This window comes from Scleropages formosus, chromosome 13, assembly GCF_900964775.1.
Source record: "Scleropages formosus chromosome 13, fSclFor1.1, whole genome shotgun sequence".
NCBI classification, from domain to species: domain Eukaryota; kingdom Metazoa; phylum Chordata; class Actinopteri; order Osteoglossiformes; family Osteoglossidae; genus Scleropages; species Scleropages formosus.
The window spans coordinates 19,053,280-19,068,346 of record NC_041818.1 but is presented as its reverse complement, the minus strand read 5'-3'; the positions used below and the strand labels follow the sequence as shown (position 1 = coordinate 19,068,346).

The following is a 15,067-nucleotide window of genomic DNA, read 5'->3' as shown; positions in this document are numbered from 1 at the left end:
ACTCGTACAGATTGTTATGCTCTAGCCCGGGCTCGTAGCAACGATGAAGAAAACGGTCCACTTTGTCAAGTAGAAAATCAATGATGATATATATCCTATGAACGGTCAGTATTCGGGATGTGTGAATAATTGTTGCAGTATGTAGCGGCATTAACGTTACACAATATAACTTGTTTTAAAAATTATTAAGGGTTTTTTAATAGCATGTTGAAGGATTACAGCGACACCTGGTGTCAACAGCGTGAGATAAACGTACGGAAAATTAAGTTGCTATTGCAGCTCTAATACAATAAGGATGTATATAAATAATTAGAGTGCAGTACCCTTGGTAATTAGCTCTTAACTTCATTTTAAAACTTTTATATGGTGGAAGAATAATTTCTTATATAGGAATAAACTGTTGAAAGAAAAAAAAACCTTCCTCGGCCTACGGACACGTATGGTTCAACACAATCTAATTTATAATTAAATTTTCAGCTAAAGCTTTTATCAAAATACACTTAGGGTTTTAACCACTTATAAAGCTTTGTATTTTCTATGGAGAAATTTGCAGTAGGTTTCCTGATTGAGGGCGTTACAGCAGGAGTGATGAATAGGAAGAAACAGGAATGTTCAGGATACAAGACTATCTTCTTAACTACGTCTCCTTCCTGTTGCTTAATTAATTTTTCAATAGATGTTATGGATTTGTGCACTGAAACCAAAGCAAAGACAAAAAAGCTTCATAAACTGTGATAAATGACTTTACTAGACAGATACATTACACAAAATTAGACAGAAATATAGAAATTATAAGGAAAGCTAAACGAATACAGAATGACTAAATCATGTCTGTTCTTTCAGAACCAAATTATACTCCTGACTTTTTTTTTTTTTTAAATCTTCATAGAATTGCAAAATGTTCATTTTAATATCAGGCAGGTCCAGCAGTGGCATTCTGGTCCATTACACTGAGAGTTTCCTGGTCTGGGTAAATGAGAAAACCAGTAAATAGACTATCAGTCCAGTATGGGTCAAAGAAAAGTCCATTCTGCTCCGAGTAGAAGATCTGCAGCCAGACCTGGTCTCCACGCTGCAGACGAAGCACGGTGGAACCGGACGCCACATCGTAGTTCCCCGTGTTGGCATCGAAAGTCCTTATCTTGTACTGACCATTGTGCACCAGCCCAATAGCCAGGTGCTTGTTTGCCAGCGTGATATCATATGTGAAGTAGTAGACACCGGGGATGGCGCAAACAAATTTCCCAGTGCTGGCATTGTAGTGGCCGCCCTCGTTCATCAGGATGCGGTTGAAGCGAATCGGCAGACGCTCTTTTGGGTAACTCTTAGTCACGGCCACGGAGAACGCTGACCGTACCAGGTTGGTGGGGCAGTTGCAGCCTCCTGGAACCCCTGGCTCACCACGTTCTCCTGCCTCACCTTTCTCCCCATGAACTCCTGCCAAACCTGGAGCCCCCCGCACCCCCTTCAGGCCCCTGGGTCCAGCCTTGCCTATCACCCCTTGACGTCCCTTGAGACCAGGCTTACCAGGGTTGCCAGGTCGGCCCTGTTCTCCTGTACGGGTAAACAAACACAGTAATACCCATTCATTTCCCCCCCCACTTACATTAATACATGTCACCGCAAACATGAACCAACTACTTTGTTACATACTCTATTGGATTTTGAAACAAGTTTCCTCTGAATGAATTTTTAGATGAATGTTCACGATTGAACTGAGTGTGCATTAGCAGTTTGTGATCACTTATCCTCCAGCTTTGCCATGCTCTCATTCATTAGATTTCACTCACCGCCGTGCCCCTTCTCCCCCTTTTCGCCATCTTTTCCATCTAGGCCATCCTTCCCAGGGACGCCCATTTTGCCAATGGTGCCGGGGATGCCGGGGGCTCCGGGCAGGCCGGGGGGACCCTGGGGACCTGGGATGCTGCACATCAGCTGGGAGGAGTGAATGGTGATATTATGCCCCCTCCTATAAGGAGGGGTCCTCATCTCAGAAGAGGTAAAGGGTAGTAACCAGAGGAACAGAGCTATCGGGAGCATGGTGCAGCCTGGAAAAGAGACGGATGGATTCACATGTAAACATTGCATGATCACCTAAATGGGGAGAGCTGTGGACCAACATGTGGAAAGCTGACAAACCCAGGGGAGAAAGCAAGCGCTCAGGCACCTGTTCTTTTGGCCACTTCATCCAAAACGTCCTTTATGGCCATGGCACAAATGGATCCTTAAACAAATTTTTCCTATTTCAGCCTTAGTTCTGAAAAAACCTTATAACATGTAGTATTTAAATACATCACAGTTTGAACTTCAGATATTTTTTTTAACATAATTTCATACCATTAGAATTAAAACACTACACATCCAGACAACACATCATTACAAGCTTTCTCATCAAAAAACGTGACAGATTATTCATGCATCTACTCATCTGTCCAAGTACAGTGAAAAAAAAAAAATCAGAGACTAAAAACTAAGAACAAAACTTGCGACTAAGTTTAAAACCCTTAGGTTTTTTTTTTTTTAAGAAAAAGTGTTTTAAAACGGTCTCTTAAAAGGTGTTTTAAGAAACAGACAGAGTGAGGGATAATAAACAGTGTTAGAGAAAAGTAAGAAAAGTAGCCGGGCATGATTATTATAATATTATCTGAAACTTTAACAATCCGGCGACGATACTAGTCGGTGTCATTTTTCAGCTATAATAATACATTCAACTAGGCATTAAACATTATTAAAACTCAAGAACTGGAGACACGAGCTGCCTCTGCCACTCGTCCGACCCCGATCGGGCTTGTAGACTCATAATTATGAAAAATACCATGTTTTCTGCGCCAGCCAGGGTAGGTGTAACGATGGGCGAGCGCCACACACCAGTTGTACTCAGCGCAGTAACGGGAAGGGGCGCAAACCCAACCGTGTAAGTAACTAGACTAAGGCCGAGCGCGCAAAAAAGTCGGGCAGAAGTGAAACAGCGAAGGAGCGACATCGCGGAAAAGGGCGCTTTTCGCGGCGAAAAGTGTCAGAACGATCCCGTTAAACGCGTCTACAGTCTTTGGCAAAGCCGGGCGCAAAAAGTGTTATACATACCGAAAAAATCCGATATATGTCTGTCTATCCGACGTGCGCGCAGTCTACATGACATCCTTCGCTGACATCCTCACACGTATGAACTTGTGCAGCTCGTCAATTCCCGCAAAAAAAAAAAAAAAAAAAAACTCTTGCCATTATTAACTGTTTTATGCACATACACCCAATCTGAGCGCCGAGAATGCGTAGTTCGTTGGTGACGTCATCGACGGAGAAGCCAGCACATGACGTCATGAAGCGAATCCGCGCCGGAAAAATCCGTGTGAGTAAGGGGCTAAACGGATGGCTTCATTTGGGATGTATTTTCCCGTCGTCAATAACTGTTCAGTGCAGGGTGCAGGGTTGCAATGGTCCGGAGCCTATCTGGATGCACAGGGCGTGAGGCAGGGGACACCCTGGACAGATGCAAATCCATGGCCGGGCAATCTCTCTCTCTCTCACACACACACACACACACACACACACACACACACACACACACACACACACACACCCTGCCACTTTAATTTTGTGAAAACATTAAATCTATGGAATGTTTAAGGTGCTTTAGAAAATACAGTTATTGTACTCAGATGAAGACAGTACAACAAATAAAAGTGAACTATTCCATCACTAGCAAATGGTTTCTTTTTAAGGGTATATGTGGCTCAGACAATTGCACTGCTGGGAAAAGTGGTGCATGAACATCCCAACAAGGGCTGTAACTAAAGAAAGAACTTTGGGGAATCACATTTAACCGAGCAAAACTGTGGAGAGAGAAGAGCCAGATGTGAGGCACTCCAGTGCGCTAGGAAACCTGGCCAAGACAAGAAGAGACAGCAAGAAAAGAACTGAGGCCAGCTGGCGCATTCACACAATGTTCACTGCCATAAATCCAACATGTTTGGGGAATGCACTTTCCGACAAGCATTCTAGCAGTTCTCACCACTCCAGCACACCGTCCAGATCCGAAGCCTGGGACTTAGACCTCACCCACTCTCTACAGACTGGCCTGTTCTCATACATAGTAGGTGCCCAAATTCACACCTGAATGGGACCTGGTATTAGGTCTCTTCTCATCTTGTACCACTAAAAATACTATGATTGTTCCAGCTCCACGGTTACACATTTGCTATACAGATGTTCCCAACAGTGCAAACTCAATGGTTTTAAATATTCTGGCATCTTCAAAGTGATGAATGTAAATATTCAAAACATACATCTCGCCACATGACTTTTCCTGTCAGGGAGAAAAGTTCAACACTCAGCTGGGAGACCATCTGGCCTTTAATAATGTTCCATATTAAAACATTTACAGAAATTCTGACAGACCCAAAGGAGAAAAATCTATTAAATACCAGAAAAGCTTTATTGACTCAGCCCAAGTCACAAACAAATTGAGGGGTGGAAAAGGTTGCAGACAGGATGATTCTACAAAGGAGAAAATTAAAAACTGGGAAAATAATTCACAAAGATTGTTGTGGTCACTGGCCCAGGAAGGATGCCATTGGGTCATCGGGGCGGCTGCGCTTCATGCGGAATGCCTCCATCTCCTCTTCAGTGGGCTCCTTCACCTCCTTCAGGCTGTTGTAGGGCCGCTTGCGCTCATCTATCTGCATCAGCTCAGCAACTTGTTTCAGGCGCTGCTCCTCTGCACTGAGGGCCTGGTCAACGGTAAAACAGAGTTGTACACATCTGCAGAAACTGCCACAGAGAAACACTATCAAGCGTGTCTTGGATGACAGTAACAGGCCAAAATACTTCAACATCGTGTTGTAGCAGCTTCACTCATTTTTATCTACATAAGACTTTCAATGACTTTCAACGATTTTCCCCATCTCCAGTATGTCTTCTATCTGGTAAAATACCTCATCTCAGTCCCCAGCATCTTCTGTGCAGGGGTGGTAACAATAGATGTGGGTACAGAAACACCACTTTTACCTTCTTCAGCTTCTCCTTTTTCTTGGCCTCATCTTCCTCATCACTGCTGTCTGAGTCCTGCTTCTTGTGCTTTTTGTTTTTCTTTTTCTTCTTTTTCTCTTTCATTTTTTCCTGGTGTAACTGTCAGAACAATCTTTGTTTACCATTCCTTTCCAGTGACAAATGGCAAAGTGTCCGTATTTGTTCCATCAAGAACCTACACTAAGTAGCTCTTACCTTAAAAATAGTAAAAGATAAAATAAAGCTAAACAAAGCAGGTAATTACCTCCAATAAAGTTTTTGGTTCCTCCTGGTTTTCCAACTCCTCTAACCCCTCTTCAAACGGAGTACAAGTAGAGCCCTGCAAGAACACATTTTTCCTATAACTCCAAAACGCCATGCTCAAAAGTTACATACAGTCACACGTTGAGATTAACTTAATTCAAGTATCAACAATTCAACTTCAAGAGTAGTTTCAGTTTATACCCTTACTTTGAGTTGTGGGGCACTTTTCATTTATAAAGACCACATTTAAATTTTTCATGCCTCCTGATCTATTCATTTAGGAGATGCGCTTCTCCAAAGGAACTTGTAAGTATTTAGCTGGCATCAAGGTTATTTACAACATTCCACAACACTTAACTTCCAAAAAAATCATCCACTCACTTGCGTAGCAGAGCAATACAATATACACATTCTTAAAGACAATCTACAGACAATTTAGAGTCATTGAGTCACCTGAAACATGTCTTTGGACAGTGGGAGGAAACCCACATGAACATGAGGAAAATTCAATCTCCACACATGCTGAATAGGGACCAAACCCATGTTGGATCGTGCAGCAAAAGCACTGAGACAAACCATTTAAATTTGTTCACTGAATGTGAATTAAGGTGCACTGTTTTCAATTATTTCTTTTATTCCTTGTTTAATTGAAGGTCATAAGAACAGCATATGACATGGATGTATGATTTGTTTCAGCATACAGGACATAATGACAACAAAAAGCTGAATGACCACAAGTAGACAGCCATACAGTACTATAGAGAAATTAATGAAGGGAATCTTCCTTCTGGTGTTCTGATAACTAAATGTTTACTACTGAAGTAACTGTGTATTTTAACAGCATCTCGTGATAATTTTGTGTTCCTGAGGTGCGAAATTTAAAGTACCATTGAAACTATAGGTATATATTTCAAACTCATCAAATCTACTTTACACAATCAACGAAAAAGAACACTTTTAATGCAATAAGACGCACATATTCTGGGTGACTACAGAAAAATATTTATATTACAGAAGTATATGCACATAAGTGAGTTGAAAATACTGGGCTGTACTTACCACTGTTTTAATGCCTGCCTCTCCAGTGCAGTAGCTCTGTTTTACCATTGAATAGCAGCATTTGTAACCCCAGCGACCTTCTCTCCAGTACGAACCCCAGATACACTACAGGTCAACAGGAAACACAGCCTTCTGTTACCACAACCACTCCAAGGCCTTGTTTGACTAAAACACCACGATCAATAATTCTACAGGAAGGGAATTAATACCAGAAGCTAAATTATTTTTTATCCAGAGTTAATAATAGTAGTACATGTAAATTAGTGTTTGGGCTCAACAGCAATAAATACATAATGTGTGACCACTGTCTTCACAGACTTCATACATTAGTTCATGGAATAGTTGAAAACTTGAAATTTTTTAAAGGACTCACAGTGTGATTATTGATGAGAACATCTTCCTCGTATTTGGAGCATGCCACTGCCTTCTTCAGACCCTTGATTACTGCTCCGTGCCGAGAGTACTCCACATAGTCCTCTGTCTGGGCCAGTAAAAGCTCTCGAGGAGGGGCATCTAAGTGCTCCTGACCCCCATACTGTTACCCCAAGGTGAGGAAAGAAAAATCATTCAATTAAACACTTTATTAAAATAGTACAAATGTTAATCTGTAGCCATGCTTAATTTATAAATCACAAAGACAAAAAAAAAAAAATCATGAAAACAATAGATTCTATGTTAATTTTCTGTTATCTCCAATTGGAGATATTCACACAAGAACAAGATTTGAATGCAGTTACCTTCTCAAGGATGCTCTCTTTCTGTTCTTTCTTGAAATCCTCCTTCTTGACTTTGAAGGACTGGTGCAGCAGTTCCAGTTTGGTTGGGTCCGCTTGCAAGTGGACATCAGAACCTCTCTCATAGGCCTCCCAGGCAAACACTAGCACAGAGAATAGTAGTAGTACGTTGAGTGCAATCCTTGCTCTCCCTCTCCTGACAGTCTTTAAAATGAGTGCTTTTGTAGCACAACAACCTAATAAATTCCTTTTAAGGTATCATTTCAGTTTGTTACCATTACAAAACTAACACATAGTCCAAGGATTAAAAAAACAACACACTTACACTGTGTCTGGGCCATGGTGATTGTGTCCCCAGTATACCGTACAAAGTTGTCACCTGCATATCCCACTCTGTCAAACAAGTCAAAAACCATCTTTTAAAGAAAAACTAAAAACAAGAGAATGGGGGAGGAAAACTGACACACTTTTAAAATTACTTCTTTAAAGAATAAAGGAAACATACTCCTCTGGGATTTTGCCTGTGTTGGCATATGGATTTTCTCTCATGGCACGGGTTTTTGGGTCATAGTATGCTGAGTTGGGATCCAGATTCCTTAAATACTACAAAGATAACATTTAGAAAGTCAGCAAAATAATGGAATGTTTTCACAAAAAAGGTAAACAAAGGCATGCTTGTTCCCTCAATAACTGACTCAAATTCAAATTTTGGTAAAGATAGAAAATATTTTATCTGAAAGTACATTTTATTACAATATACCATCATTAATCTTAAAAATGTACTATATCCATACAGTGGTGAGTAGTAAAAACAATTAAAGCAATTTGAAATCATAGTTGCAAACGGGCTTCTCACCTTGGCAGTGTCCTCTCTGATCCGCAGATTTCTGACAGTAATGCGTCTTTTGGAGTCAAAGTTTTGCCCAGGCATGTCAATATCATCAGCATACTTGTCTTCATCCTCGTCTTCACTGTTGTGCTCCCGCTCCTGCTGATGGAGTTGGAAAGACTCAGAAACTCCCTTGAAAAACTCAACATTGCTTATTGTACCATTAAACATAGTGACATTTTGGTCATTCATTCATTCATCCATCATCAATAATCACTTGTCCACTGCAGGATCACGTTGTGGTTCACATATGCTCATTCAACTGTGTGTATCAATACAAGAAAAAAACCATTGGTTAAAGAGTTTCCACCTGTGAGCCGTGCTCATCCTCATCCCACTGCTTCTTAGAAGATGTCTGAACAAAGCAGAGATGATCCATCAAATACAACACAAGACCATAACCAACAGCTTACAAGTACTGAATATTCAGGGTAAAAAAAATTGTTTCCAGAAACATACTGAATTATGACAATTCCAATGAAATTTAAGCAATTAAAGATTCTTCTACAAAATATCTCATCGATGAGATGAAAAATAATACTGAGTTAACTCCAATTCAATTTTTTGTGTAAGAACTACATGCTGCACATGCGTACTACTTAAAGGAATTGCCATGTTTCCCTTCTGCTATAAAACAGTTTGGTTCCCTATGGTGAAAATACAGGAATGTGTCAACATAATGATTTTTGGAAACTAGAATGCCATTAACACTTACTACTTGGTCCATGAGTTTCCCAGAAGCTAGCTCCTCCTGTAATTTTTGTGCTTTCAGAGTGCGTTTTGCCTGTGAAATGAAGAACAAAAAAAATTCTTAATCTCCTCTACTCTCCACCGAAAACAGAAGTGTAAGAGTGGAATACTTTTTTCCCCATTTCTAATTATAACCATTAACATTCATTCTCTTATTTAAAAAAAAAATCATTAGATACTGACACACACACGTCACACATATTGGATGCGGCGAGCCGGAGCCTAACCCGGCAACACAGGGCGCAAGGCTGGAGGGGGAGGGGGACACACCAGGACGGGACGCCAGTCCATCACAAGGCACCCCAAGTGGGACTCAAACCCCAGACCCACCAGAGAGCAGGACCTGGCCAAATCCACTGCGCCAGTCTGAACTGCAATGCCACTTTGTCAACGTAGTAAAAAAACAATGCAAGTGCCATTGCACCCAGATCTTGCATGAAATCAGGCTGATATCATCAAACCAGGAGATAATGAAGGTCCACAACATGAGACAGAATTAACATAGCATATTATTAAAGCCAAAATCTCTTACCAAGTCAACTTTGGAGTACTCTTCCACTATCCGCATGTGTTCTTCTGGATCATACCCATTCCAGCGATCCCGCTTCCCATCGTAGTCTAAAGACAGCTGTATCTGCTCGTGCTCATCTGCAGCAATATCTGTGCCTGTATACTTAGCCCCCACCTTTCTTGGCCGCTGTAAAGGAACAAGCCAGCAACATAAATCTGAGTAAAAATTCAAGGTTCAAAAACCAGAGCAAGCTATTGAATATCTAAAAAGCAACGTGGAATGAAAGTCATAATGTCCTCTGTAACACCTTATGATTGCTTGAAGTTTAGACAAATTAGCAAACAATTTGCTCAATTTCCCTGTACATACATTACATTTACTTATTTAGCAGATGCTTTTCTCCAAAGCAACTTCCAATGAACTCTATGTAGTGTTATCAACCTACACACCTTATTCACCAAGGTGACTTACATTGTACCATTCTCTAAACTGTTCCCAAGACATATTTGCCAATTCCTTACCTCAAGACAGTCTTTCTTTTTGTGAGTCATGGCCCCACAGTTCTCACATGCACCCTTTCGAAATTTAGTGCTGAGAAAGTTCTACAGCAAAAAAAAACAAAGACCACATTTATAACTCTTCAGTTTGCAAAAGAACACATACCCATGATAGAATAGTTCAAAAATACACACACATACAGCCAGATCTAACACAAGCATGCAACAATTCTGAAAACAGAAAATGTTTTTTTTTTTTTTTTTTAAACTCTTACTGATCAAAAGTGAGCAATCAAAATAGTCGAAAAAATGAATGTGTGTGGTTTCCACTCATACCTCCTGCACCCCTCTCCTGTACCAATCCCCAATAGGAGCATATTGCGCCTGTTTCTCTGCTTGGGGCCTCTGGTGCTTGAGAGTGGGTCTCTTTGTGGGATCAATATACCAGGGGACAGATGCAATGTATTGAGGAATGTGGGGGTTGATGTCCCTGAAACAAAGAGAAAGAACATCAGATACTGCACAGTCAGGCTTTCAAGATCCCAAAATCCAGAAAAGGGCACAAATCTTAAATTGAATCCTTCTGTACCGTCAATAACTTGCATTGAATTGTATTAAGTGCAAAAGATTTGCATAGAAAGTGCATCTACATTTAATTACATTGTGTAGGTAACTCTGTGTTGTTTTATGTAGCACCGTGGTCCTGGAGGAACGTTGTTTCATTTCACTGTGTACTGTACCAGCTGTATATGGTTGAAATGACAATGAAACCTCTGTCTTGTCTTGTCTACACTGTTTTTAAACAGGAAGTTAATAGCCGGGGTTTTCATGTTTCAAATTTCAAATAACAAATTGTAAATGAGAAAAACATTTCCCTGTTACTTTATATTTAATTACTTTTTTTTCCCCCACTAATCATTTTCCTAAAATTTCTGTCTGTTGCAAAGTGAAAGTGACTTATCTTTCCACATCTGGCGGTTAGCTTAGAGTAGAACGTCCGCAAACAGAACAGCCATGATCAGACTAATTCAACTCATTTCCAGTGTTTACAACTAGAGACTGGTTATCTGCCAGCATGATGGAAAACAAGCCGATGAAGACCGCTCATGATTACAGGATAAAGCAGTCAAAAAAGTCAGGACTGAACAGGAGAATAAGGACTGCATCATTTTTATTTTCAGTATTTCTTGCAAACACAGTCATACCAAACAGGTCAAACTCTTTTGCCACGGCTTTTTCTACTTACTTGCCCTCTTCATCCACCTCAGCTGGGGCATTTCCCAGCTTCCTCTGCTCTTCCAACTCCTTCTTCTTCCTCCAGTCCTCCCTGGTCATCTTCTTAGGCTCCTCCAGGCCCACCACCCCATTGGAGGCCTGGCCTTCCGTTTCTTCAGCGCTCGGCTCCCGCATTTCTTACTCTCACCGCTCACCTCCACACACTGTAAGAAAACAACAACACAAAATTCATATTTAGTTAACAAGTGACGCAGTTTATTATGGTTCCTCCTGAATCGAACTTCATGACGAGTGAGGAGCCGACACACAGAAAATCGAAATTTAAACTGAATCGTGACAAAGCCATTATTGGTTAAAATCGCTCTAAACATAAAATCTACTTAATTTACGAATGATTTATTTACTGCTTAATGAAGCTTACCTTGTTCAAAAAACAATATAAAGTCGCAATTCGGTTCACTCGTCACGTCGTGTTTACAACCTGGTTAGCCGCACTGCTGTTTCCGTTGCACCACTATACGTAATGTGTGCGTCTTACGTCATATTAGAGCAGCGTAATGACGCGTTTCGCAGCAACAAAAAAAAAAAAAAAAAAAAAAAAACAAGGCAGAGGCAAAGTTTGGTACAGGAATATGTATTGCGTTCCACGAGCTCTTTGCATGGGAAGTCTAAAAATGTAATAAAAACGTGCATGAAGTAAAAAGCTTACAATTATATATTCCGAAGTGTTTACAAAGGCGATTTTACTCGTGGAACAAATATATAGACAACTCGTTTGACACTCCCACTGACTATACTGTTTTTTATTAGTTTAGGCAAAGCTGTAGTCCAGTATTAGATGATTAACTTTGTAATGATTTACCCATTTTACACACAGAATACGTACAGTATGATGATCGAGAATACTAAAGCAGTGGGGCCTTCGAACTCCAAACCTTCCGCTTAACTTAAGGCGGGAACCATAAACACTGCCGTTACCCACTTCAGACTGGCTGTGTTCTAAAACAGATTGATACTTAACGAGGCATGAAAATTAACAGTTTTTTAAATTGCACGTTTTACTGAAATTTTTGCTTTTGGTCCAAAAACTGATTTTGGTGGGATAATAATGTTCTACATCTGACGCTTTTCCCCCCAAAGTGATTTAAAATATTGATCTACTTGCAATTATTTACTCAGTTGTAGAGATGGTAATTTTTTTTTTTTTTTTACTGGATTAATTCAGGATAAGTACCTGGCTCAAGGGTACCACAGCCAAAGGTGAGACTTAAACCTGCAACCTTTGGGTCCAAAGGGAGTAGCACCAACCACTACGCTACCAGCTCTCCCCTGTTCTCTTATGTATATTGGCTGGAATTGCAAATTTAGAGGTGTGTCAGGGGTTGTTCTTTTGCAATATATTGTTGGGTTTTGTTTGTTTTCTTTATTGCAGTGTGTGTAAATGGCCATCCCCGTCTGTCCGCTGTGTGCCTGTGAATTTGCACCTATATAGGAATTGTTGGAACTGGCCCTGGAAGTGTGTTCACAACTCAGTAACTCAAATTTATGCATAAATCCAGTCACTATTACTACTTTATCCCGATTAATAAAATCTTAAGAATGCAGATGTCCCTCAATTTATTTGTTCTTTATGTTCTGTGAGATCTTCAGGAAAAAAAAAGCTATAATAAGTAAACAAAAAAGGCTTTTATTTCATTATTTAGATTTTTTTTCAAATGATATTAAAATGGAAACAATTCACAATTCCTGTCATCGCCTTTTATTACTTTTTCAGCTTCATCTTCTGACTGATTCATTCCCAGTGTTTGTCAGTTTCTAGCCACTTTGAACCTTTATTTCTGCACAACCAGTTACAATAACACCAACAATACAGTTTTCCCACAATACATTTACAGACTGGGTCCTTTAAAGGTCTCAGACTGAATTTTAAAAAGTAAAAGTTACTTAAGATTTTCTAGCATTTTTATTAACTTTGAGCCACATCAAAAATTAAAGCTGAACATGAAAGTACTTTGTCCCCACAAACTTCAGTAAGCTGTTAGAAACAGGAGCTAAATGAATAAATAATAACAAAACTGTTTAACCTTTTCGGTTCAGCAATGCATGATTTATTTTTCCTGTTTATTTCAATGAAATCAAGGGTGTTTTACAACAATTCAAAGGACTGTATTTTTCTGTTTCATTAGATGGCGCTATAGCCTTTTTTCGGGAACATTCTATCTTCTCGCTTATGCAGTAAAGTACTGTATTCCTTCTTAAAAGACTGGTTTAAATTCTGCTTCTAAATCATGTTTGTATTTGTACTGTCTCTGCTCTGTATTACATCCAGCATTCTGGATTGTGAGTAAATCCTAAGAGTAAAAGGAAAATAAAATGAGTTTTTGCACCCAAAATACACACACACATGCTTTGCACTGTATTTCTCTTTGTTTGGTGACAACATTGGTTTTTCATTTGTGTGATTTGTGTAGGGCACGCTGGACCTCGGAAGCTGCTGGAGGTGTATGGCCAAGATGGTTCTGAATGAGTGAGGCTGCACATGGACCTAATCTCATCACGCAGGATTAGGTAGATCACGAACCATACCTTGGAAACAAAGATTTTTTATATAACACCTGCATCAGATAGATAATTACTCCACCTGGTAGTACTGCTTCCCATTTGGGGACCGAGAGGAACAACTGCAGTAATACTGCATTTTCTGTACACATTAATTGGACCACACACACACACATACACACACACACACACACACACACACACACACACACACACACACACACACACACGGCAAACCGGAGCCTAACCTGGCAACACAGGGCGCAAGGCCAGAGGAGGAGGGGGCACACCCAGGATGGGACAGCACTCCATCGCAAGGCACCCCAAGCAGGATTCGAAACCCAGAGAGCAGAACCAGGCCAAACCCGCTGCACCACCACGCCCCTGCATAAACAAAGTAGATAAACTGTCATATCTGAAGTATCCATCCATCCATCCATCTTCCTCCGCTTATCCAGAACCGGGTCGCGGGGACAGTAGTCCGAACAGAGCCCCCCAGACTTCCCTCTCCCCGCACACCTCCTCCAGCTCCTCTGGGGGAACCCCAAGGCGTTATTGTAGCAAGTGTTTACATGTGAGGGGGATGCGGTGGCGCAGCAGGTTTGGCCCATGCCCGCCCTCTGGCAAGTCGGGAGTTTGAGTCCTGCTTGGGGTGCCTTGTGATGGACTGGCATCCCGTCCTGGGTGTTTCCCCTCCCCTTCCAGCCTTGCGCCCTGTGTTTCCAGGTTAGGCTCTGACTCACCGTGACCCTGCTTGGGACAAGTGGTTTAAGTCAATGTGTGTGTGTTTACATGTAATCAGCTAAACAATATTTTCAATTTATGGCATTTCTGTTCTGTATGAAATTGTCAGTAATTTTATAGAATTGTCTACATTTAACTATGGATTCAGCGGAGGCATTAGATCTATATTGGTGGTATAGGTGTGGTTTAGAGGAATTTATTTTACATTGTCCTTTATTATGATTGTCATTTGTAATATATAGTTTTGATTATTTTTTTCTTAAAACTCCTCAGTTACACAACCCTAAAGGTAACTTTGTAAACCTGCTACTATATCACGATTTATTCCTCAATTTAGTGGATGGCCAATTAAAGTCCATGGAACTTTAGACTGAGAAAGGCCCATTCATTAATATAAAAAAAAAATCCAAATCATAAGTGGGCAACCATGTCTTTTTAAATCCTGTCTGATAGCTTTTGTTCCCACTTTTATTTTGCAGTAACCAAAATATGCATCCTAGTAGCTCTGCAGAGATCACATCCAACAGCAGAGTATGGTTCTCAGTAGGCTCAACCTGAGCCATCAATGAAACCCAGGCAATGTCATTTCTTAGCATGAAGTACAGCTACTGGGTGCAGAATTTATCATTCTGTCTAGTGATACACCTGGTTGAATGTGATATTTCAGAGATGTTGTCATCGGGGAGGGATGGGTTCATGTGTCACACTGGATTTAGGATGGGAAGGGTCAGCACTCATTCCATAATCCTCCCCTCTACACCAAAGCTGTGCCTGACTGCCAGGCATTCTTTACTGCTGAGTGCTCTGATGTCGGTGCCTG

The 15,067-nt window shown here is 40.7% G+C and overlaps 2 protein-coding genes across 4 annotated transcripts; both read right to left on the bottom strand.

The window, feature by feature from the left end:
• Nucleotides 1-796: 796 nt before the first annotated feature.
• c1qtnf2 (C1q and TNF related 2) lies at nucleotides 797-3,477 on the bottom strand. Of its 2 annotated transcripts, none has more exons than XM_029257552.1 (3): nucleotides 2,168-2,360; nucleotides 1,791-2,048; nucleotides 797-1,554 (listed from the first exon to the last, which is right to left on the bottom strand). In XM_029257552.1, the coding sequence occupies exons 1-3, from the start codon at nucleotides 2,208-2,210 to the stop codon at nucleotides 914-916; spliced, it is 942 nt and encodes a 313-aa protein (XP_029113385.1). In that variant the 5' UTR covers nucleotides 2,211-2,360; the 3' UTR covers nucleotides 797-913. The 2 variants fall into 2 exon arrangements, with proteins under 2 accessions (XP_029113385.1, XP_018611874.1); XM_018756358.2 differs by lacking the exon at nucleotides 2,168-2,360 and adding an exon at nucleotides 3,085-3,477 and having other exon boundaries at nucleotides 803-1,554.
• Nucleotides 3,478-4,341: 864 nt separating this feature from the next.
• Nucleotides 4,342-11,474, bottom strand: slu7 (SLU7 homolog, splicing factor). 2 transcript variants are annotated; one of them, XM_018756500.2, is made up of 16 exons: nucleotides 11,366-11,474; nucleotides 10,955-11,147; nucleotides 10,045-10,198; nucleotides 9,733-9,813; nucleotides 9,233-9,397; nucleotides 8,666-8,734; nucleotides 8,261-8,305; nucleotides 7,918-8,052; nucleotides 7,567-7,664; nucleotides 7,387-7,454; nucleotides 7,065-7,204; nucleotides 6,701-6,862; nucleotides 6,328-6,432; nucleotides 5,270-5,344; nucleotides 5,005-5,124; nucleotides 4,342-4,727 (listed from the first exon to the last, which is right to left on the bottom strand). In XM_018756500.2, exons 2-16 carry the CDS (start codon nucleotides 11,116-11,118, stop codon nucleotides 4,548-4,550), a joined length of 1,761 nt encoding a protein of 586 aa, XP_018612016.1. In that variant the 5' UTR covers nucleotides 11,119-11,147; nucleotides 11,366-11,474; the 3' UTR covers nucleotides 4,342-4,547. The 2 variants fall into 2 exon arrangements, with proteins under 2 accessions (XP_018612016.1, XP_018612017.1); XM_018756501.2 differs by having other exon boundaries at nucleotides 4,345-4,727; nucleotides 7,918-8,049.
• Between the last annotated feature and the right edge of the window lie 3,593 nt (nucleotides 11,475-15,067).

What these genes read in the sequence shown, in the direction of transcription:
- c1qtnf2 (XM_018756358.2), bottom strand. Translation starts at nt 3,139, where the DNA reads ATGTCATGTAGACTGCGCGCACGTCGGATAGACAGACATATATCGGAT. An exon ending in ACATATATCGGATTTTTTCG is followed by an intron (nt 2,049 to 3,084) that starts GTATGTATAACA and finishes TCTCTTTTCCAG; the next exon opens with GCTGCACCATGCTCCCGATA. An exon ending in GGGGGAGAAGGGGCACGGCG is followed by an intron (nt 1,555 to 1,790) that starts GTGAGTGAAATC and finishes TTACCCGTACAG; the next exon opens with GAGAACAGGGCCGACCTGGC.
- slu7 (XM_018756500.2), bottom strand. Translation starts at nt 11,118, where the DNA reads ATGCGGGAGCCGAGCGCTGAAGAAACGGAAGGCCAGGCCTCCAATGGG. An exon ending in GGAAACTCATGGACCAAGTA is followed by an intron (nt 8,306 to 8,665) that starts GTAAGTGTTAAT and finishes TGCTTTGTTCAG; the next exon opens with ACATCTTCTAAGAAGCAGTG. An exon ending in AGGATGAGCACGGCTCACAG is followed by an intron (nt 8,053 to 8,260) that starts GTGGAAACTCTT and finishes CAACTCCATCAG; the next exon opens with CAGGAGCGGGAGCACAACAG.